Source organism: Rhinoraja longicauda, chromosome 27, assembly GCF_053455715.1.
Source record: "Rhinoraja longicauda isolate Sanriku21f chromosome 27, sRhiLon1.1, whole genome shotgun sequence".
In the NCBI taxonomy this organism is placed as follows: Eukaryota; Metazoa; Chordata; class Chondrichthyes; order Rajiformes; family Arhynchobatidae; genus Rhinoraja; species Rhinoraja longicauda.
This window is the reverse complement of record NC_135979.1, coordinates 1310644-1335429: the sequence shown is the minus strand read 5'-3', so window position 1 is coordinate 1335429 and position 24786 is coordinate 1310644. Positions and strand designations below refer to the sequence as shown.

Here is a 24786-nt window from a genome sequence, read left to right as displayed (position 1 = left end):
CAGAGGGACAATTAGCTACAAAATCTTTGGGATGTGGGAGGAAACCCACACAGTCACAGGGAGAAGGTACAAGCTCCATACCTCATCCATGGTTAGGCCTCAGGCCCTGAAAGGCAGCAACTTTACTAGCCCTGCATATTAATGCCAACTGTGTGTGTCAGTCAATACTGCTGTTGTACGACTCCTATATCCAACCCCATCATTACCCAGCGATATTGCCTTTCACCACTCTCCTTGCCAGACCCGACCCTACTCTCAACCCCCTGCCATGTTCCATGCCAGTTAAACGATGGATCACCAATGAAGTGAATGGTGGAGTAGACTTGATGGGCCGAATGGCCCAATTCTGCTCCTAGAAAGACAATACATGATTAAAATACATGATTGTAATGGATCGATTAAAAAAACTATCCACTGGCTTGACCTCCGCTGCCGTCTGTGGCAATGAATTCCACAGATTCACCGCCCTCTGGCTAAAAAAACTCCTCCTCATCTCCATTCTGAATCTTGATCGAAATACCAAGTGCTGGAGGAACTCAGCGGGTCAGGCAGCATCTGTGGAGAACATAGATAGGTGACGTTTCACAGAGTGCTGGAGTAACTCAGCGGGTCAGGCAGCATCTGTGGAGAACATGGATAGGTGACGTTTCACAGAGTGCTGGAGTAACTCAGCGGGTCAGGCAGCATCTCTGGAGAGAAGGGATGGACAAAGTCCCGCCCCCTCCCCTGACATCAGTCTGAAGAAGGGCCTCGACCCGAAACGTCACCCATTCTCTCCAGAGACGTTGCCTGACCCGCTGAGTTACTCCAGCATTTTGTATCTACCTTCGATCTGCATTTTTTTGTTTCCTGCACATTCCTGATCACTGGCAGTTTTGTTAAATGTTAGCATTGGAATTGATGTAAAATTGTTTCCAGACGGGCTCAGAGGTTGTTAGGAGTCTGGGATGTTGGAGTGACATAATTCCTAATGCCAGTTCGAATCCACCTGGAACGACAATGGTCTGGAGGACTGGGATAATGGCTCCCTATCAGATCCTGAAGATAATAATCTACCAACAGATTATTTGACATGGGATTGATCAGCCTGGACTTGGATTGACACATGAAAGGGAATGTTTCACTGGGAACTGGGGAAAGGGCAATGGGCTGGGATTGACAGGATTGTTCTTCAAGAAGCTACAGTTTACACTTTAGTTTGTTGTCGCGTGTACTGAGGTACAGTGGAAAAGTTTTGTTGCGTGCTAACCACAGAAACATAGGAAATAAGTGCAGGAGGAGGTCATTCAGCCCTTCGAGCCAGCACTGCCATTCAATATGATCATGGGTGATCATCCAAAATCAGTACCCCGTTCCTGCTTTCTCCACATATACCTTGATTCCGTTAGCCCTAAGAGCTCTATCTAGCTCTCTCTTGAAAACATCCAGTGGCTTGGCCTCCACTGCCTTCTGTGACAGAGAATTCCACAGTTTCACAACTCTCTGGGTGAAAAAATGTTTCCTCATCTCAGTCCTGAATGGCCTCCCCCTTATTCTTTCACAAAATGCTGGAGTAACTCAGCAGGTCAGGCAGCATCTCAGGAGTGAAGGAATGGGTGATGTTTCGGGTCGAGACCCTTCTTCAGATGCTGCCTGACCTGCTGAGTTACTCCAGCATTTTGTGAATAAATACCTTCGGTTTGTACCCGCATCTGCAGTAATTTTCTTACACTACCCCTTATTCTTAAACTGTTGTCCCTGGTTCTGGGCTCCCCCAACATGGGGAACATATTTCCTGCATCTAGCCTGTCCAATCCCTTAAAATTTTTACATGTTTCTATAACATCCCCTCTCATCCTTCTAAATTCCAGTGAATACAAGCCCAGCCGACCCATTCTCCAGTGAGTCCAGTGAACGGAAAGACAATACATGATTACAATCGAGCCATTTACTCTGTGTAGATACATGATAAGGGAATAACGTTTAATGCGAGGTAAATGCAGCAAAGTCCAATTCAGGATAGTGCGAGGGTCACCAATGAGGTAGATAGTAGTTCAGCACTGCTCTCTGGTTGTGGGAGGATGGTTCAGTTGCCTGATAACAGCCGGGAAGAAACTGTCCCTGAATCTGGAGGTGTGCGTTTTCACACTTCTGTACCTCTTGCCCGATGGGAGAGGGGAGAAGAGGGAGTAACCGGGGTGAGACTGGTCCTTGATTATGCTGCTGGCCTTGCCGAGGCAGCGCGAGGTGTAGATGGAGTCGATGGAAGGGAGGTTGGTTTGTGTGATGGTCTGGGCTGCTGGCCTTGCCGAGGCAGCGTGAGGTGTAGATGGAGTCGATGGAAGGGAGGTTGGTTTGTGTGATGGTCTGGGCTGCGTCCACAATTCTCTGCAATTTCTTGCGATCGTGGATGGAGCTGTTCCTAAACCAGGCTGTCCTGATGCGTCCTGATAGTATAGACTCAGTGGGCCGAATGGCGTTCTCTTGGGCTGTGACATTTCCACAGCTCTTTGATCTTTCATAAAGGGCAAGAAGAAAGATTTTCTACATTATCTGTATGTCTCCGCTGATAAAATTGAAGAATTATTCCTTTGGATCCTGTCCCTACGAGCTGTGTCTTCCATAGAATTTATTCCCTTTATTACCATGAGATTTCTTTCAACTGCATCGTGAGTTTTTTCCCCTTTGCTGTTGGTTGAGCTATCTCTGAATTAGTTTAGAGATACAGCCCCTCTGGCCCACCGAGTCCGCACACCATAGACCACCAGTTCACACCAGTTCCATGTTATCCCACTCTCATCCATTCTCTACACACTGGGGGCCGATTTACAGAGGGCCAATTAAACTACAAACCCGCACGTCTGGGATGTGGCAGGAAACCAGACCACCTGGAGGAATCCCACGTGGTCACAGGGAGAACATGCAAACTCCACACAGACAGCGCCTGAGGTTTGGATTGACCCTGAGTCTCTGGCGCTGCGAAGCAGCAGCTCTACCCGCTGCGCTACCGTGCTGCCAAAATTAGCCCACTAAAGACTGTTGTTCCAAATCTTTAAAAGGAGGAATGGTGATTATTGTCACGTGACAGAAAGCGCTCAGATTTCCAAGTTCCGTTGCAACAAGAGTCACAGAGCTGTACAGCACGGAAACAGGCCCTTCGGCCCACCTTGTCCATGCTGACCCTATCCACATACCTGCACAAATGTCTTTTAAAAGTCGTGATTGTATCTGCTTCTGTAGCTTCCAATGACCACAGATGAATCTCTATCCCATTCCCAAATACGTGATGCATTTTAATCAGAAGACAGAGTGGCGCGGCGGTAGAGTTGCTGCCTCACAGCGCCAGAGACCCGGGTTCGATCCCGACTACGGGCGCCGTCTGTACGGAGTTTGTACGTTCTCCCCGTGACCTGCGTGGGTTTTCTCCAAGATCTTCAGTTTCCTCCCACACTCCAAAGACGTACAGGTTTGTGGGTTAATGGGCTTGGTATAAATGAAAATTGTCCCTAGTGTGTGCAGGGTGGTGTTAGTGTGCAGGGATCGCTGGTCAGTGCACAAGTAACACAAGACGCCATTGTAAACATGCCGAGAAGTGTGTTGAGCTCTGGCGGAACAATTTCTAATCTTGCGATGTGGACTCGATAAGAATACTGGTCAGTGCGGACTCGGTGGGCCGAAGGGCCTGTTTCCGCACTGTATTTTTAAACGAAACTAAAGACCACAATGGTTAAGTACAACTGATTAGATTTTAACTTGTGCATCTTTATTCTTCGACATATTAATGCAATCATCATAGAAGTGTTATTTTTTTAATTCTTAGGGATGTACTGAACAAGAGGAGAAATGTCACAGTTAAAGGTAAGATATTTCCTTTTACTGAGCAAGTCTTAAGGCAATGCTAATTTTTAAAATTTCATTTCCCAGTGCCACATTGGGGCTTCTTAATATTGTTAAATAAATTGAAGCTCTTTGATTTTAATATGCCAAATGACTTTAAATTGTAATTTGGAGCCCCGTAAAGGACATTAAAAAAATGTGGCAAATTACGATACAACAAACAATTTACATTACTTTCATTCATTTTAAATCACCTGATTCCCATGAGTATCTGTAAAATAAATTCTAACTCAGGCACAAAGGTTTCACCTGCCAATTTCCAAGCTCTCTATCTTGGAAAGTTCCCTTTTCACCCTTGGTGGTTAAGAGTTTTCATACATTAATCTGGTTATTAAACATTTCTTAGTCTGATTTGGGGCCAGGAGGGATAGATAGATAGATCAACCATGATTGAATGGCAGAGTAGACTTGATGGGCCGAATGGCCTAATTCTACCCCTACCACTTATGACCTTGTGAGTCCAGTTATTTGATTGATCGTGTCACAGCTACTGAAAGTAAAGTTGTTCATTTTGAAATGAAGAAACATTTCGTTGTGAAACAGGACTTTTAAAAACTTTTTTTTTCAAGAAAACAATCATTTCAAACGCCATAAGCAGCGACAATGGTCCAATCTGCACAAACCCATCGAGTTGTAAACCTATCAGTCTGAAGAAGGGTCTAGACCAGAAACGTCACCCATTCCTTCTCTCCAGAGATGCTGACTGTCCCGCTGAACCACTCCGGCATTTTGTGTCTACCTTCGATTTAAACCAGCACCTGCAGTTCCTCCCTACACAAGTTGTAAACCTAAGTCTGCTCATTCTAGTTCAAACATTTTTCTGTAGATTTCAATGAACCCACCCAGGGGGAAGGATCTCGACCTGAAACGCCACCCATTTCTTCTCTCCAGAGACGCTGCCTGTCCCGCTGAGTTACTCCAGCACTCTACGTCCATCCACCCAGGGAGAAAGTTGGTCCTTTTTATCAAGCAGATGTATTGTCATATCGACCCTTGTTCCAACGTCTGTAGTTGTGACATCTTCCTTTTCAAGTCTCACAGTACCTTGAGTGGCAGAGATTAAAGACCCAACCAGCTCAACAAGTGTTATTTCTCTTCCTGAAGTTGTGTAGCAGTTACAATATGAACCACCCCACAATCTCCTGTGAACAACACACTGACTCAGTTTAAGAGGCGTTTAACTTATCTTAGGGTGGAGATAGAGGCCTAGAGTTGAGCACCAGGTACGTTGACTTTAGTTCAGAGACACAGCATGGAAACAGGCCCTTTGGCCCACTGAGTCCACGCCGACCATCGATCACTAGTTCTTTGTTATTCCACTTTCTCATCTACTCTCGACACATCTGGGGCAAATTACACAGGGCCAATTAACTTACAAACCCGCACGTCTTTGGGATGGTACGGTGGCGCAGCGGTAGAGTTGCTGCCTTACAGCGAATGCAGCGCCAGAGACCTGGGTTCCATCCCGACTACGGGCGCCATCTGTACGGAGTTTGTACGTTCTCCCCGTGACCTGCGTGGGTTTTCTCCGGGTGCTCCGGTTTCCTCCCACACTCCAAAGACCTGCTGGTTTGTAGGTTAATTGGCTTGATAACTGTAAAAATTGTCCCTAGTGTGTGTAGGATAGTTTTAGTGTGCGGGGATCGCTGGTCGGCGCGGACCCGGTGGGCCGAAAGGGCCTGTTTCCGCGCTGTATCTCTAAACTGTAAATGTGGGAGGAAACCGGAGCGCGGTCATGGGGAGAACGTGCAAACTCCACACAGGCAGCACTCGAGGTCAGGATGGAACCTGGGTTTCTGGCGCTGGGAGGCAGTTCCTCCCTCTGTGATGCCCTGAAGACAGATGTTCATCCTCTGTTCATGTTCCTGACTGTGGATGTGAAGTCCATTGAAGTTGATGGAGGCAAGATTTTAAAATCACATTTGATGGGCAATGAAACAGGGGACATAATTCTCCCCCCAACCCCCCCCCCCCCCCCACCCCCACCCCTCCGCTCACCACACCCCCCCGCTCACCCACACCCCCCCGCTCACCCACACCCCCCCGCTCACCCACACCCCCCCCGCTCACCCACACCCCCCCCGCTCACCCACACCCCCTCGCTCACCCACACCCCCCCGCTCACCCACACCCCCCTCGCTCACCCACACCCCCCCGCTCACCCACACCCCCCCGCTCACCCACACCCCCCCCCGCTCACCCACACCCCCTCGCTCACCCACAACCCCCGCTCACCCACACCCCCCTCGCTCACCCACACCCCCTCGCTCACCCACACCCTCTGCTTTTTGTTCATCGCCATGTTTTGCATTGTAAAAGCTTTGAGCAAAACACCTGGGATTGTGGAAGCTGGAGTAAGGAGTAACTCAGCAGGACAGGCAGCATCTGTGGAGAACATGGATAGGTGACGTTTCACAGAGTGCTGGAGTAACTCAGCAGGTCAGGCAGCATCTCTGGAGAAAACAAAAGTGACATTTTGGGTCGAGATGGGTCTTGACCTAAAACATCACCTATCCATGTTCTCCACAGATGCTGCCTGACCCGCTGAGTTACTCCAGCACTCTGTGAAACGTCACCTATCCATGTTCTCCACAGATGCTGCCTAACCCGCTGAGTTACCCCAGCTGTTTCAACCAGCATCTGCAGTTCCTTCCTACACCAGGGAATATTGGTCAGATATTCTTATCATGTTTATGTGATAGGAGAAGAATTAGGCCATTCGGCCCATCAAGTCTACTCGTCCATTAAATCACGGTTGATCCATCTCTCCCTCCTAACCCCATTCTCCTGCCTTCTCCCCGTAACCCCTGTCACCCGCACTAATTAAGAATCTATCTATCTCGGCCTTAAAAATATCCACTGACTTGGCCTCCACAGCCGTCTGTGGCAATGAATTCCACAGATTCACCACCCTCTGACTAAAGAAAATCCTCCTCATCTCCTTTCGAAAGGAATGTCCTTTGATTCTGAGGCTGTTCCCTCTGGTCCTAGACTCTCCCACTAGTGGAAACATCCTCTCCACATCCACTCTGTCCAGGCCGCTCACTATTCGATACATTTCAATGAGGTTCCCCCCCCTCCCCCCCCACCTCATCCTTCTAAATTACGTGTAGAAACATAGAAACATAGAAAATAGGTGCAGGAGTAGGCCATTCGGCCCTTCGAGCCTGCACCACCATTCAATATGATCATGGCTGATCATCCAGCTCAGTAGCCTGTACCTGCCTTCTCTCCATACCCCCTGATCCCTTTAGCAAAAAGGGCCACATCTAACTCCCTCTTAAATATAGCCAATGAACTGGCCTCAATTACCTTCTGTGGCAGAGAATTCCACAGACTCACCACTCTCTGTGTGAAGAAATGTTTTCTCATCTCGGTCCTAAAAGACTTCCCCCTTATCCTTAAGCTGTGACCCCTGGTTCTGGACTCCCCCAACATCGGGAACAATCTTCCCGCATCTAGCCTCTCCAACCCCTTAAGAATTTTATATGTTTCTATAAGATCCCCCCTCAGTCTTCTAAATTCCAGCGAGTACAAGCCCAGTCTATCCAGTCTTTCCTCATATGAAAGTCCCGCCATCCCAGGAGGTGTAAATGGAGGCTGGGTTTCCCTTGCTTCTGATGACACAGTGCACATACCACCTCCTGCGCACGTGGTCATTTGAACCGGGCTGTGGTTCCACCCATGTTTGAGCATTGGACTAAATAAACTCTGATCAGAGGTGAAGCGATCTCCTCTGGCCTGTGCCAGGAACAGTGTGTCACGATTCAAGCCTCTGCTTCCAGCAGTGGAAAGTTAAACATGTAAGTGGGGGAAGTCAATTCCTTCACCAGCTGCCAAATATTTTCCCAGCTAAATCATTTTATTTGTTCAACAACGTCACCCAAAGTCCGTCCCTGCTGAGCAGCCAAAGAAACTGGAAATATAAACAGGTCCCAGTACTTAAGGTCGTAAGGAATAGGAGTAGAATTAGGCCATTCAGCCCATCGAGCCTACTCTGTTATTCAATCATGGCGGATCTATCTCTCCCTCCTAACCCCATTCTCCTGCCTTCTCCCCATAACCCTGACACTCGTACTGATCATGAATCTATCTATCTCCGCCTTAAACATATCCATTTACTTGGCCTCCACAGCCTTGTGTGGCAAAGAATTCTGCAGATTCACCACCCTCTGACTAAAGAAATTCCTCCTCATCTCCTTCCTAAAGGAGCTTCCTGGAATTCTGAGGCTGTGCCCTCTGGTCCTAGACTCTCCCACTGGTGGAAACATCCTCTCTACATCCGCTGTATCCAGGCCGCTCATTATTCCGTACGTTTCAGTGACTTCAGGACTCGAGCTGCAGCTTGCAATTGCACTGATTACAAAGACACAAGAGGTGGCAGCTGCTGAAAACTGGAGCAAAAGCCAAACTTCCTCCAGCTCTTTGTTTTTATCCTATCACATTACACTTCATTTTTAAGTTTGAACTAAATCTGTAACACATAACAGTCCAAGTAGATTGAATAAATCTGGAAATAAGTGACACAGAAAACGGTTTCAAAACATCTACTTTGAGGTAAATTATATATACACACACACACACACACACACACACACACACACACACACACACACACACACACACACACACACACACACACACACACACAGTTACACATATATATATCTGTGTATTATATGTATATATATATATACATATACATATATGTACATACATATATGTGTGTGTATATATATATGTACAGATGAATATATGTACACACAGACACACACACACACAGACACACACAGACACACACAGACACACACACACACACACACAGACACACACACACACACACACACACAGACACACACACACACAGACACACACACAGACACACACACACACACAGACACACACACACAGACACACACACACACACAGACACACACACACACAGACACACACACACACAGACACACACAGACACACACAGACACACACACACACAGACACACACAGACACACACACACACACACACAGACACACACACACACACACACACACAGACACACACACACACAGACACACACACAGACACACACACAGACACACACAGACACACACACACACACACACAGACACACACACACACACACACACACACACACACACACACACACACACACACACACACATAGACACACACAGACACACACACACACACACACACAGACACACACAGACACACACACACACACACACACAGACACACACAGACACACACACACAGACACACACACACACACAGACACACACACACACGCACAGACACACACACACACACACACACACAGACACACACACACACACACACAGACACACAGACACACACACACACACACACACACACACACACACACACAGACACACACAGACACACACACACACAGACACACACACACACGCACAGACACAGACACACACACACAGACAGACACACAGACACACACACACACACAGACACACACAGACACACAGACACACACACACACACACAGACACACACACACACAGACAGACACACAGACACACACACACACACAGACACAAACAGACACACACAGACACACACACACACACACACACACACACACACAGACAGACACATTCACACACACACACACACACACACCACTGATTTTCCGGCCCCCTGGTACCTGAGCCTTCCTGGATTATTCGTGTTGCCGGTCCAACAGAGGTCACGGCCTCCGAGAGGAGTCCAACGGTACCGGAATGTTCCGTCAGGGGGCTCCAGGGGGGCGAGGGACCAGCCCGCAAAGTGGGCCGTGGAAGTCGGCTATGGGATCGGATCTGCCGTCTCGGGCCGGGCCGGAGTTCCAGAGCCCGGGCAGCAGCGGGCAGATTCGACCCGGCGATCGGCCGCGGAAGTCCCGATGAGGTCGAGATCGGCCGCCTCACCCATCCTGGGGCGCCACATTTCTGGGGGGACTTTCGGGGGGGGGGGGGGGAGAGGGGATTTCAAGTGCGCTCTCGTAATTCTGTCCAGATTAAAGGAGGTGCCAGACCATCAGTTGCCAGAACATCGGTGGTAGACCTATAGAAATATATGTGCTCAGCAAATTCACATCCAGCAATGCAGGAATCTAAACTTAATATATCACGGTCAAAGTTTTCCTCAGCTTGCCCCAAGTTAAAGAATGTAAAGTTTAACTGAACTTTTCCATCCAAATTTCTTCCTCAAGATGACGTAGAATTCTTCAATGAAGCCCAACTAAAGCTGTGCCTCATCTCCAGGGTCGCCAACTGTCCCGTATTAGCCGGGACATCCCGTATTTTGGGCTAAATTGGTTTGTCCCGTACGGGACCGCCCTTGTCCCGTGTTAGTAGGGTTGCCAACTTCCTCACTCCCAAATAAGGGACAAAGGGTGACGTCACCGCCCTGCGCCCCACGTGACCTCACCCAGCCAGCGGCCACGTGCTCCCGCTCCACCAATGGCGGCCGCCCGGGCCGGGAGCACGTGGCCCCTTGCTGGGTGAGGTCACATGGGGTGGTGACATAACCTTGTCTCGTATTTGGCACCCCTACTTATCTCCCAACTTGGCACATCACGCATCTCAAAGTTTAATATTTAATTCACCCAAGTTCAGATAATGAACCGGTCCATAGAATGCAGTACAGCTCATGAACAGGCCCTTCGGCCCACAATGTCCGTGCTGAACGTGATGCCAAATTAAATTCATCTCCTCTGCCTGCATGTGATCCATATCCCTCCATTCTCTGCATATCCATGTGCCTGTCTAAAGGCTTCTTAAACACCACTATGGTATCTGCCTCCACCACCACCCCTGGCAGTGCGTTCCAGGCCCCCACCACCCTCTGTGTAAAAACACTTGCCCTGAACATTTCCTTTAAATCTTGCCCTCTTTTCTCTTAAAAGCTGTCCCTTCCAGTCTTTGACATTTCCACCCTGGCAATAAGGTTGATAAGTTACGAATTTAGTCACCGGTACCAATCAAGTATCTATCTATCTCCGCCTTAAAAATATTCATTGACTTAAGGTCCACAATGAATCCCACAGATTCACCACCCTCTGACTAAAGACATTCCTCCTCATCTCCTTCCTGTTATTCTGAGGCTGTGCCCTCTGGTCCTAGACTCTCCCACTAGTGGAAACATCCTCTCCACATCCACTCTATCCAGGCCGCTCACTATTTGGTGAGTTTCAATGAGGTCCCCCCTCATCCTTCTAAACTCCAGCAAGCACAGGCCCAGTGCCATCAAATGCTCATCATAGGTTCTGACTGTCTACCCTATCTATGCCTCTCATGATATTATACACTTCTATCGGGTCTCTGGATAATTGGTGGGTTGTTGTTCCATCACCACAGAGAGCATTTCTCTGACGCTCCATTTATCCTTGGCAGTGGGATTAACTGTGACAGAGAGGGCAAGGGCTGGGGTTGTCCACACTGCGTCAGGCACCCAGTCTAGTTTGCACGCATACAAACATAGACAATAGGTGCAGGAGTAGGCCATTCGGCCCATCGAGCCAGCACCGCCATTCAATATGATCATGGCTGATCATCCAGAATCAGTACCCGGTTCCTGCCCTCTCCCCATACCCCTTGGTTCCGTTAGCCCGAAGAGCTAAATCTAACTATCTCTTGAAAACATCCAGTGAATTGGCCTCCACTGCCTTCTGTGGCAGAGAGTTCCACAGATCCACAACTCTCTGTATCATGGGCACGGTCTGACCCACATTGAGGGCTGCATTCTCCACAGTCTCTCCTTTAGAGTGAGGTTTTCCCTTCTCAAGGCAAGAGTTTCTTCCCCACTGCAAACTCTCCCACTCTGAGCCTTGCATCTCCTACCCCTCCTTCTGGTCTTGTGACGCACAGAGACATTGGCGTTGAGTCGTCTCGAGTTGCTGCGAAGAGATTGGCAGTGAACCAAGTCCAGCTGCAGTGGCATTTTGCAAATGCCAGTTCTGAGTGGGGTTCATGTTTCAATGAAGCTCAAACGGATGCCATCTTTGCCTTGAGTAAAGAGGGCAAAATTCGGTGCACTGTCGACACCAGGGAAGGTGCCCAACAGCACCCTCAGACGGGCACAGCCCTGGGTGATCAATACCCAACCAATACTTCTACCAAATGGGCAGATTGCACACAAACACATATCTTAACATGCAGTCCACTGGGAAGCATCAGAAGACTCTTACAGTCCTAAGCTAAATTAATATCTTGCACTAAAGTATCATGTCCCACATAATGAGGTGCAGCATTATAAAGCAGAATTAAATATTTGTTCAGTTGTTCATCTAAATATAATAAATATTGTTTTTAATTTAATATTTAATTGTCCTAATTATAAAATGATCTACAAGCTTTAAATTATCAAGGTGATTGCAAAGAATAAGACATATTGTCCTTCACTTCAGATTATTGTCCTCCACATATTTTTGGTCTGTTCCCCAGTTCTTTGTGTCTTTGTCTCTTTCAATTTTTGCTTCAAAGCATGAAAGCTCAGATCCTGAGAAAGGCTTCTGATTCTCGGCAGCCTGTGCGTTGTTTGAGCTTCCTACAGTGACAGGTTTAGATCTCCCAAATCATCCTTTGTTCCCCAATCCCCATCGTGGAGAATTCTTAAAACATCTCTCAGTTTGTCAGTTGTGTCAGCTCATAGCTCTCTCACCAATGAGTCAAAAGGTTGCTAGTCCAGGTGACTGACAATAGACAATAGGTGCAGGAGGAGGCCATTCGGCCCTTCGAGCCAGCACCACCATTCAATGTGATCATGGCTGATCATTCTCAATCAGTACCCCGTTCCTGCCTTCTCCCCATACCCCCTGACTCCGTTATCCTTAAGAGCTCTATCTAGCTCTCTCTTGAATGCATTCAATGAATTGGCCTCCACTGCCTTCTGAGGCAGAGAATTCCACAGATTCACAACTCTCTGAGACTGAAAAAGACTTTCCTCATCTCCGTTCTAAATGGCCTACCCCTTATTCTTAAACTGTGGCCCCTTGTTCTGGACTCCCCCAACATTGGGAACATGTTTCCTGCCTCTAACGTGTCCAACCCCTTAATAATCTTATATGTTTCGATAAGATCCCCTCTCATCCTTCTAAATTCAAGTGTATACAAGCCTAGTCACTCAAAAAAAAAGCACAGGTATTTCGGGAGACACAAGGAACTGCAGGTGCTGGTTTACAAGAAAAGACACTAAGTGCTGCAGTAACTCAGAGGGTCAGGCAGCTTGTCAGGTCACAACCCTTCATCAGTCTGACGTTTCAGGTCCCAACCCAAAACGTTGCCCAAGGAGTTCTGGACCTATTAACAAGAGGGTATAGGTTTAAGGTGAAGGGGGAAAGATTTAATAGGAATCCGAGGGCTAACCTTTTCACACAGAGGGCGGTGGGTGTATCGAACGAGCTGCCCGAGGAGGTAGTTGAGGCAGGGACTGTTTAAGAAACAGTTAGACAGGTACATGGATGGGATAGCACATGTTTGGACGGATATGGGCCGAACGCCGGTAGGTGGGACTAGTGTAGCTGGGACATGTTGGCCGGTGTGGGCAAGTTGGGCCGTAGGGCCTGTTTCCACACTGTATCACTCTATGAGATTACATTTGGTTCAAGTCCCAGGTCTTTCATAGAAACGGAGTTAAAGGAACCAATAGTTTAAAATTGATGTTTGTGGAGTCTGGCTGTTGATGGTTTGGCCAGTGCATTTTCTGTGTCAGTGTCTGTACATGAATGTTTCATTGGCTGCAAGGAATCATGCAAGACAAAGGAAGTAGATAATTTTTAATTCAAGAAACAAGGAATTCAGGTGCTGGTTAACAAAAAAAACACACACAAAGTGCTGGAGGAACTCAGTGGGTCTGGCAGCATCTTTAGACTTTAGAGCTACAGTGCAGAAACAGGACCTTCGGCCCACCTAGTCCGTGCCGACCAGCGATCCCCAAACACTAGGTAGTGTAAGAAAATAACTGCAGATGCTGGTACAAATCAAAGGTATTTATTTCATAAAATGCTGGAGTAACTCAGCGGGACAGGCAGCATCTCAGGAGAGAAGGAATGGGTGATGTTTCGGGTCGAGACTCTTCTTCAGACCCAAACACTAGCACTATCCTACACAGTAGGGACGATCTATAATTTTAACAAAGCCAATTAACCTACAAACCTGCACGTCTTTGGAGTGTGGGAGGAAGCCCGAGCACCCAGGGAAAACCCACGCAGGTCACGGGGAAAACGAACAAACTCCACACAGACAACACCCGTAGTCAGGATGGAACCCGGGTCTCTGGCGCTGTGAGGCAGCAGCTCTACCCGCTGCGCCACCGTGCCGCCCATCTGTGGAGGGAATGGATGGATGATGTTTAGGGCCGAACCCTCTAAATGGGGTTCTGTCTACGACAGACTCATTTTTACTTCCCCTCTGATACACGAGTACTGAAAAGGTGAAAGAAAATCATCAGAGAAAGTCCTGCCTTGGTTTGTTCTAACAAACGTAACAGTTCGCATTAAGCAGAATTAAACTCCATCTGCCGATCCTCTGTCCATTGAAGCAAATGATCATGATTCCATTGCGATCGTAAATAACCTTCCCCATCCACTCCGTCACCAATTCCAGTGTCATCCACAAACTTACCAGCTGTGCCACCTCCATGCACAATCAGCCCATTGTGTTCATAATGGAACGTTCTGTGTCCAGCTCGGCTTCCTCTGAAAGAAAGTACCTCCAACGCTTTATGTTCATAAGTAATAGGAGCAGAAGTAGGCCATTTGATAACATAGATAACATAGAAAATAGGTGCAGGAGGAGGCCATTTGGCCCTTCGAGCCAGCACCGCCATTCACTGTGATCATGGCTGATCATCCACAATCAGTACCCTGTGCCTGCCTTCTCCCCATATCCATTGATTTCACCACCAGGCGGCACGGTGGCGCAGCGGTAGAGTTGCCGCCTTACAGCGAATGCAGCGCCGGAGACTCAGGTTCGATCCTGACTACGGGTGCTGTCTGTACGGAGTTTGTACGTTCTCCCCGTGGGTTTTCTCCGAGATCTTCGGTTTCCTCCCACACTCCAAAGACGTGCAGGTATGTAGGTTAATTGGCTGGGCAAATGTAAAAATTGTCCCTAGTGGGTGTAGGATAGTGTTAATGTGCGGGGATCGCTGGGCGGCGCGGACCCGGTGGGCTGAAGGGCCTGTTTCCGCGCTGTATCTCTAAATCTAAACAAAATCTAAGCCCCTAGAGCTCTATCTAACTCTGGCCCATCAAGTCTACTCCGCCATTCAATCATGGCTGATCTATCTCTCCCTCCTAAGCCCATTCTCCTGCCTTCTCCCCATAACCCCTGACATCTACACCAATCAAGAATCTGACAATCCCCGCCTTTACAAATATCCACTGACAGTGTCATGTTCCCTCGATACTGCACTGGAATAGCAGCTCGCTCAACAGCAGGGCCATCTGACGGAGAGGCACGCCAGTGACCCAAATATCCCCCCTTTCCCTTTCCACCCCCACCCCTCCCTCCGGCTTAACATTTCACTCCTCCCCCTCGCTCCGAATCTGATACCCTTTTGTCCCCTTTTCATCTCCAGCCTTTGTTACTTACTCCAACTGTCTGACAATCCCACCCCCCCACCACCCCCCCACAGTATCCAAATATCACCAAGGATCCCGGCCTGCAATCTCACCTATCCATGTTCTCCACAGATGCTGCCTGACCCGCTGAGTTACTCCAGCACTCTGTGAAACGTCACCTATCCATATTCTCCACAGATGCTGCCTGACCCGCTGAGTTACTCCAGCACTCTGTGAAACGTCACCTATCCATATTCTCCACAGATGCTGCCTGACCCGCTGAGTTACTCCAGCCCATTGCATATCTCCTTGGTAAACCAGCACCTGTAGTTTCTTGTTTCTCCAAATATCACTTCGCGGACTGATGCAGACCCCACCTCACTTTTCAACTCCATTCAGTCTGAAGAAATGTCCCGATCCAAAATACCACCTGTCTTTTCCCTGTGTCAAAATATTTTGTGTCAAAATATTGGATCGGGGGTCCCCTTTCTTGGCTGTCCTGTGACCTCCAGCATCACTTTTTATTCACAAAATGCTGAAGTAACTCAGCGGGGCAGGCAGCATCTCAGGAGAGAAGGAATGGGTGGCGTTTCGGGTCGAGACCCTTTTTTTGCTCCTCCAGCATCACTTTGTTCACTGTGGGCAGAGCAGCCAAGTGCCAGGTTAAGCCCAAGTCATTTCTTCCACCTCATCACTCTCTGCATTCCTGTTCAACACAATTCTGTTCTTGATTGAAAAGAAATTCCACCTGCACTTCGAGGAATTTTCTTGATGTATTGAATAGCTGCTGCTTTCTGTAAATAACGGTTTAAGGGAGAGGGGCGATTGAAGACAAGAGTTAGAGATTTGTTTGCATTCACTAGAGATAAATCAAGGCCCTTTCAACTTGCTCCCCATCTGGAGGTCAACCCGGTTGGGTATCAGGGGGTGGGGTGGTGAGGTTTGTAGGAGAGGTGGGGATGTCTGTTCAGGACTCGTGTCCAGAGGCAAAGTTCTTCCTCGCAGAAATTTGATGGGAAACAGGAATGAAGAAGGCATGTGTCAGAGGTTATGGGGAGATGGCAGGAGAATGGGATTAGGAGGGAGAGATAGATCAGCCCACGATTGAATGGTGGAGTAGACTCGATGGGCCAAATGGCCTGATTCTGTTCCTACCATTTATGAACATGAAGGCATGTGTCTGATGGGATTGCACCGTTGGGTGCCAGCATGGAGCCGATGGGCCAAATGGCCTCATCCCATTGTCTGAAAGTAAGAAATGAAAGCAGGTTCAAAATCAAATTGAACACAAGAAAATTACTCGTTAGAATTTATTGTTGTGATGCACCAGTGGAACACTGGCCTCCCTTTCCCTGGTGTGCAGAGGTCCGTTAGTTTGGGGCTGAAAGTTCTACGTTAGAAAATGTTCAGAACAAGACCCTGGGGAAGATGTAGCACAGAAGTTGCTGTGGACATTGAGAGATACTGTGAGAAGATGGAGCCCACCAGACAGGGGCTGGTTGGTTTCAAGGACAGTTTGGTGGCTCAGCTGTTTGAGTGAAGCTCTCACTGTTGTCACGGGGCCACGGAAGGACCAAGGATGAATGCAGAGTACTAAGGCTTTTCACTGTACCTCGGTACACGAGACAACAGACTAAACCCAACTGAATATCGAAATCAAGGTGAAGTTATTCACCCAGTCAATGGAAAAAAAGTTATAAGCCTTTAACGAGCAGATTAATGAATGTTAAAACGTGAAACTTAATTCACATCCCTATTGGCAGAATCAAAAATGGGAAGAAAATGGAGATGATTATTTGAAGAATAAGCTTTGCTTTGCCTGGAGTAGTTAACCTTCATACTTTATTTAAAATTGTTCTACTAAATTAAAGTTTTCATATAAATCTTAATCATTTCAAATTAACACCGGAGGTTAGTTTGATATCGCAACTAAAATTATTCGTCCATTTTCTCCCCACAATAAATTAATTAATTCCAAGATTTGAACCTTAAATTGAGTGAAAATGCTTTATTTTAAAAAAAATGTAGCTGTGTGCTTTTATATTGGCTAATCTAAGCTAACGTTTATTTTTAACTTCACTGATAACATGTTTATATATGCCACTATAATGGACCACATTTCTTAGTCTTCTGTGTCGACCTGTGTAGATTTATAAATAGTGGGATCATATATGTAGGGAAGTTAAAAATAAATAGCCTGGTTTTTATTTTTATTTTTAAAATTTGTTTTAACCATAGGTGCCTCCATAAACTGTAGGAGTTCACAAAACCAACATCTATTCCAATGCTGTTAATATTAACATTCAAAGGAGAACACACACTTCACCAAATCACCAGCCAGCCATATTAAACATGTCTACTTCTGAGGAAGCTTGTAATGGCTCTGAAGAGTTTGGTATCCCATCGCCCAATGGGTCGCTGGAGCTAAAAGACGCTCACTATTCCAATGCATACACTTACAATCAACCCGATACTGGCACTCGAGTGGATTCGGTTGATTTTTATCAGACTAGGCGGTCACACTGCTGTTTTAAGAAGGAAAGCCCAGAGTCAGACTTAAGCTCAGAGCAAACCTGCCTTGGTAAGGCAGAAACAGGCGGAGTTGCAAAAGGAACTCTCTATAGAAGTTTTCCGAATGCTTCTTCGCGAACTGGGGAACGAAAGATTAACAACATTGTGACCTTGCTGAAAAACAAATGTGGCCATAGCAAAAATAATCTTTACCCTGTAGTAACTTTAAGAGATATCGTGAAAGACTTAAAGCTGGTGTCTAATGGCGTCAGACTGAATAGTGGCAGTGCACTTAGACTTGCCTGCGGTCCTGTTCAAAGTAACGGAGGAGTCAAAGTGGCACAGAGTCAGGGGACAGGATTACAGTATAGTTTCTTTTCTTCAGTTGTGCTTGCCAGAAACAACGCGGAAAGTGCACTGGTAGCCTCTCCTGGCACTCAGATGGCAAGCAGAAGGCAGGCAATGGACAGAGCCCAGAGTCAGGAGGGCGGAGACCAATGGGAACGTAGCAGGCACCACCAGTTCAATCCCGGCACCCCCAAAGTGGAGGCGTTGATCCCTCCCGCCGTCCCCAACAACAGCAACAGCAACAGCTTGTTCCAAGACTCTCCCGGCCACAGGCACCACGTTAACTGCGAGAGCACCAGGGTGGCTGGGCTGAAACAAGAGCTAGGTGAGGGAGATCAACTCCTGCCCGACACGACCTGCAAGAAATACTCGCTAAGGAACAAGCCGCTGGTGCAGTACGGCCTGGAACAGGTGGAGTACGAGAGGCTTTGCAAGTCCCTGTCCGTCCCCATCCCCTCCATCTCCTCCCCCCAGGAGAGCGTGGACCCCCCAGCCCCAACCCCAGCCCCCACCCGGTCACCCCTCAAGGGGCCAGCGTTGACCAGGACCCCCGGGTACAAGTGCAGGGGCAGCCGCAAGATGCTGGTCAAGGTGGGCAGGGTGAACATCGAGAGGTACCTGGTGCAGGTGGAGAGGAAGAGCAAGGTGTTGGCCCACACCGGCCTGGGCTCGGGTGTCAAGGTGCAGTTCATCTCTGTGCCCGAGGATAGCACGGCCACGAAGAAGGGCCGCAGGAACAAGGTGACTCTGCTGCCCGGCGGGGATGTGCCGGTGGTGCCGGTGAAGAGGAAGCGGGGGCGGCCGAGGAAGGTGGTGCCCGAAGGGGGAGGCGAACCTGCCAACCATGTAAAGAGGAAACCCCGGCATCACAAGTTGTCGCCGCCACAGCCGACGTACATCGCGGGCTGCAACGACAGCGCTGCCGACTACACGGACGTCCTGTCCAAGCTGGCCTTCCTCACCAAGCAGAGCCTGATCCTAGGCCGTTGTTCACCACCGCGCTGTTGGTCGCCCAGTGAGCCGGGCTCCATGCAACGTGCGACCGCCATGCATCACGACATGTCACACTTCTACCGCACGCTGGCCGGGACCAGGCGTCGAGGGGGCAAGGCGGGCTGTAGCAGGGGCCGGCAGCTCGGGCAACTGGCCGAAGCGTCGTCCACCTTCAGCGACTTCTTCGAGGGCATCGGGAAGAGGAAGCGAGTGTTCCTGGGCGAGACCAAGCTGTACGCCAGGAAGTGCAAGTGGGGCCCGGACACCAAGGACAAGCCTCTGCAGAGGCGCAAGGCCTACAAGCGCACGCCGCACCTCTCCGAGTACGGTGACAGCGGGGACTGGTCACGACAGGGCGGTGACAGCGGGGACTGGTCACGACAGGGCGGTGACAGCTGCTGGCCTGGGGGCCCTGGATACCAGGCTAAGCAGCTTCGCAACGGCCTCTTGTCCCCGGCCTCGGCGGCGTCGTGCTCCCCGTACCCGGCCATGGCGGCCCAGTCACTGCCCGGCGCCACATGGGACGGCAGGTCGGTGTCGAGGAACGGCTACCTGCTGGGCCGCCTGTCTGCGGCCTGCCCGCCCGGCACCACGCACCCCAGTCCGGCCTCCATCGCCGGATACTTCCGCTCGCTGCTCGACTCCGACGACTCGTCCGACCTGATGGACGTGAGCTTCGCGCAGGCCGCCCCCGAGCCCGGCAGCATGTTCACGGCCGGCGGCAACACGACGCCATCCCGACACCTCTCACACTTCCACGAGCCGCTGGACAAGGGCAGCTGCCCGTCCTCCTACCCGCTCACCGGCTCTGACAACTCAGACAGCCTGGACTACCCCCCGGCCTTCCACTCGTCTGACACCGAGAGCCTACAGCGGGCGACGACGCAGCCGGGCCTGGGCCTGGGGCTAGGCCTGGGCCTCGGGCTGGGCCTGAGCCGGGCCGGACAGTCGTGCCAGCACGGGTGCGACAGCCTGGGTCACTACACCGGATACAGGCTGCGACCACAGGCCTTCAGCGCCGCCGACCCTCTGCCCGGCGCCAGGGACTTCTCCGGCCTAGAGTTCCTGGGCCCCCGGGACTGCAGCTTCGGCTTCGAGGCCAACAACACATCGCAGTCGTCGTCCTCCTCCTCGGCCGCTGACCCGTACACACAGCACAGCAAGGCGCACTACAACGCCTTCACCTGCGCCGCCAGGCCCGACCCCCGCAGCCCCCTGTCCCTGCAGCCCCCCGACGCCCAGGCGGACTCGGCCTGCTCGCTGGACCGCGTGGCGCCGGCCTGCCACGGTTTCACGACGCCCCCGCTGCCCGGCGACGCCAGGCCGCACTACTTCAGGGGGCTGCAGGTGGGCGCCAAGCCCGGCCTCCACATGGGCCACTCCAGCCAGCACTGCTCGCCGCTGCTGGACTTCCACAGCCTGAAACACGAGGCCAAGGACATCCTGGACATCTCCAACTACACGCCGCAGAAGGCCAAGCATCGCCCGGGGCCCGACACGCTCCCGCCCGACCCCCAGACACACTTCCCCGCCGTCTTCGGCAACGCAGACGGTGCCAGCGAGGAGCGGTCTAGTCTGTCCAGTCTGGAGAAGCTGATGATGGACTGGGACGACAGTATCCCGGGGGAGAGGGTCGGGGGCAAGGGGGGCTTCAAGCACCACTGGAACCACCAGCACCACCAGCAACAACAGCAGACCCCCTTCCCCGGCGACCTGCGGCCTGGGTACGGCCGGAGGAAGAGGGCGGACATGTCCAGCCCCCCCCTCCAGCACCTGCTGTTCCCAGCCTCGCCCCCCTTCCTCCCCAAGAAGACCCCCGGCTCCCGCCAGGTGCGCAACACCCGCAGCCCGTCCGCCTCGGCCAAGAAAGACCCGTCTGCCCGCAAGTCCAAGTCGCTGCAGAAGATGCCGGCGGCCGTCCCGACCTTCCCTGACCCCCCTGACTGTGCCCTGGACTACGGCTACAGCGGCGACCATGCTGTGCCCCCTGCCCACACCTTGCCCCACACCTTGCCCCCCGCCCACGCCGTGCCCCCCACCCATCCCTTGCCCGTGGTCAAGGGCGAGCACAAGGAGTATTGCGGCCTGTATTCGCCAAGCTGTGCGCGCTCCGTGCCCGACGACACCTTGCCCGGGTCCAGGTTCGCGGCCGGTGAGGCGGTGTCCGGTATGTACCCCGACATGAAGCAAGCGGCTGCCCAGGACCAGCTCTCTGTCCAGGCCTTGCAACAGTCCATGGGCCAAGATCACGAGCGACTGCTGCCTGACACCAGGGAACTCTTCCCCGTCCACGCCCCGACTTACGGCGGCAACCTCGACGCCACCGACGCCAAGAAACTGGCGACCTTCTACGACAGCCCAGACATGCAGCCCCCGGGCGGCGGGGTGTCCAGCCGCGACCTGCTAGCCCCCCAGCTCCACTACCAGGCCGACAGTGCTTCTGTCATGGACACAAACGCTCGCTATCTGCACAACTCCGCCGCCTACAGCTCGCTGGACGAGAACAAGAAAGACGCCGAGCTGTCGTCCTTGTTCGCCATGCAGAGGAGGAACACGGGGGCACAACTGGAGAAGCAGGCGCAGAAACTGGCGATGGATTACGGCGGCTCTCCTTACATGGCCAACGCCTCGCCCGCCTCCAGCGACTCCTCCATCCACCTGGACAGCAGCTACACAGACAAGCAGAGCGGCCGGAGAGTGGCGCCAATGGGGCTACTGATGGACCAGAGCCAGGAAGAACTGTACGCAGGCAATGCTTCACAGTGACCAGGGACACTTGGCCGGACGCTCAGTCAGATAAGGTAAGACAGCGTTGTTACTTCACCTTCTACTGCAGCCCAACTTGTCATGGAAACAGGCCCAACTTGCCCACACCGGCCAACATGCCCCATCTACACTAGTCCCACCTGCCCACACCGACCAACATGCCCCATCTACACTAGTCCCACCTGCCCACACCGACCAACATGCCCCATCTACACTAGTCCCACCTGCCCACACTGACCAACATGCCCCATCTACACTAGTCCCACCTGCCCACACCGACCAACATGCCCCATCTACACTAGTCCCACCTGCCCACACCGACCAACATGCCCCATCTACACTAGTCCCACCTGCCCACACCGACCAACATGCCCCATCTACACTAGTCCCACCTGCCCACACCGACCAACATGCCCCATCTACACTAGTCCCACCTGCCCACACCGGCCAACATGTCCCATCTACACTAGTCCCACCTGCCCACACCGACCAACATGCCCCATCCACACTAGTCCCACCCGCCCTCACCGACCAACATGCCCCATCTACACTAGTCCCACCCGCCCTCACCAACCAACATGCCCCATCTACACTAGTCCCACCTGCCTGCGTTTGGCCCATATCCCTCCAAACCTGTCCTGTCCATGTACCTGTCCAACTGTTTCTTAAACGTTGGGATAGTCCCTGCCTCAACTACTCCTCTGGCAGCTCGTTCCACACACCCACCACCACCCTTTGTGTGAAAAAGTTACCCCTCAGATTCCTACTAAATCTTTTTCCCTTCAGCTTGATCCCATGTCCTCTGGTCCGCGATTCCCCTACTCTGGGCAAGAGACGCTGTGTGTCTAATGACTGTGATAAATGATGGGTTCCCATTATCGTGTGTTAACCCTTGTTGCCCTTATGTATGATGTGATATGCACTCAGGCAACATTGAACATGTAGGGCTTAATGCAGATGTTACTCCAGCATTTTGGTGTCTATCTTCGGTGTAAACAAGCAACTGCAGTTCCATTCCACACTCATGGTTCAATGCAAGTGTTCTAGATCTCGGTTTTCTTAAATTGTAGACAGGTTTACCAGAAAAGACTCAAAGTGCTGGAGTAACTCAGCAGGTCAGGCAGCGTCTCTGGAGAACATGGATAGGTGACGTTTGGGGTCCAAATGTGGCCTGTCCATGTTCTCGAGAGAAGCTACCTGACCCAGAGAGTCTTTACATCACAGTTGTGGATATTGTGTGAATGTTGTGATTATAGTCGGGTGTATTTGGCAACGTTGATGTGTAAGGGAAACATGTCTTCAGATCTCTGGGTCAAAGGTCTTCTTCGTTCATCCTCTTCACCGGTTTGAGTTGCTGCCACCATCCACGTACAACAGAAACAACCGCCCGGTCCCTTCATCATCGTTACTTTTTAAACATATCTTTCATTCATTAATGTTGTATCTCCCCATATCATCGTCTACATCTCGCGTCATCCTCTCCCCTGACTCTTAGTCTGAAGAAGGGTCTCGACCCGAAACGTCACCCAATCCTTCTCTCCAGAGATGCTGCCTGACCCGCTGAGTTACTCCAGCATTTTGTGTCTGTCTTCGGTTTAAACCAGCATCTGTCAGTTCCTCCCATCCCACGATGTTAACCAGTTAGGTTTTATATTGCAGGTCTGGATTTTGTGTGAATGTTATGATTATAGTCGGGTGTATTTGGCAACATTGATGTGTAAGGGAAACATGTCTTCAGGTCTCTGGGTCAAAGGTCTTCTTCTGTTTGAGTTCCCATCGTCCTATAGTTCCCACAGAAAGTAAACCAATCATCTTTAATTATTTAGAGACACTGGGAACCGCAGATGCTGAATCCTTGAGCAAAAAAAACAAAGTGCTGGAGGAACTCGGTGTGTCAGGCAGCATCTGCGGAGGAAACGGACAGGCAGCGGGTTAAAGTTGGGTCTGTACCTTGGACTTCAGAAAGTCTTCCGAGGTCACCTCGCCTTCTTCAGAGTGTGAAGGGTCCCGACCAGAAACATCATCTGTCCATCCCCTCCACAGATGCTGCCTGACCTGCTATGTGAAGGGTCCCGACCAGAAACATCATCTGTCCATCCCCTCCACAGATGCTGCCCGACCTGCTAAGTTCATAAGATCATAAGTGATAGGAGCAGAATTAGGCCATTCGGCTGATCTATCTCTCCCTCCATTCGCCTGCCTTCCCCCCATAACCCCTGACACCCGCACTAATGAAGAATTTATCTATCTCTGCCTTAAATATTTCCATTGACTTGGCCTCCACAGCCGTCTGTGGCAATGAATTCCACAGATTCACCACCCTCTGACTAAATACATTCCTCCTCATCTCCTTCCTAAAGGAACGTCCTTTAATTCTGAGGCTGTGGCCTCTGATCGTAGACTCTCCCACCAGTGGAAACATTCTCTCCACGTCCACTCTACGCAAGCCTCTCGCTGTTCTTTAGCTTTATTTGTCTTTAATGAACATTGTGGTGGTGAGAAAGAACGTGCCTCGTCTCCAGGAACAATTGTGTTTTGATTATTGAGATGATTTTTTGGGAAAATTCCACAGATTTGCCCTCTCTTTAGTTTAGAGATACAGCGCAGAAACAGACCCTTCACCTCACTGAGTCCACGCCAACCAGTGATCCCCACACACTAACACTATCCTGCACATTAGGCCATTCG

At 50.5% G+C, this 24786-nt stretch overlaps 1 protein-coding gene across 1 annotated transcript in view; it reads left to right on the top strand.

Annotated features, from left to right (window-relative positions):
• Window positions 1–24786, top strand: part of ahdc1 (AT hook, DNA binding motif, containing 1) — an 86066-nt gene that overhangs the window by 45175 nt on the left and 16105 nt on the right. Inside the window, exons 2-3 of the mRNA XM_078422975.1 lie at window positions 3800–3837; window positions 18377–22133. Coding sequence (XP_078279101.1) covers window positions 18433–22098 — 3666 coding nt within the window. The 5' untranslated portion in view covers window positions 3800–3837; window positions 18377–18432 and the 3' untranslated portion in view covers window positions 22099–22133. The remainder of the gene's footprint in view (window positions 1–3799; window positions 3838–18376; window positions 22134–24786) is intronic.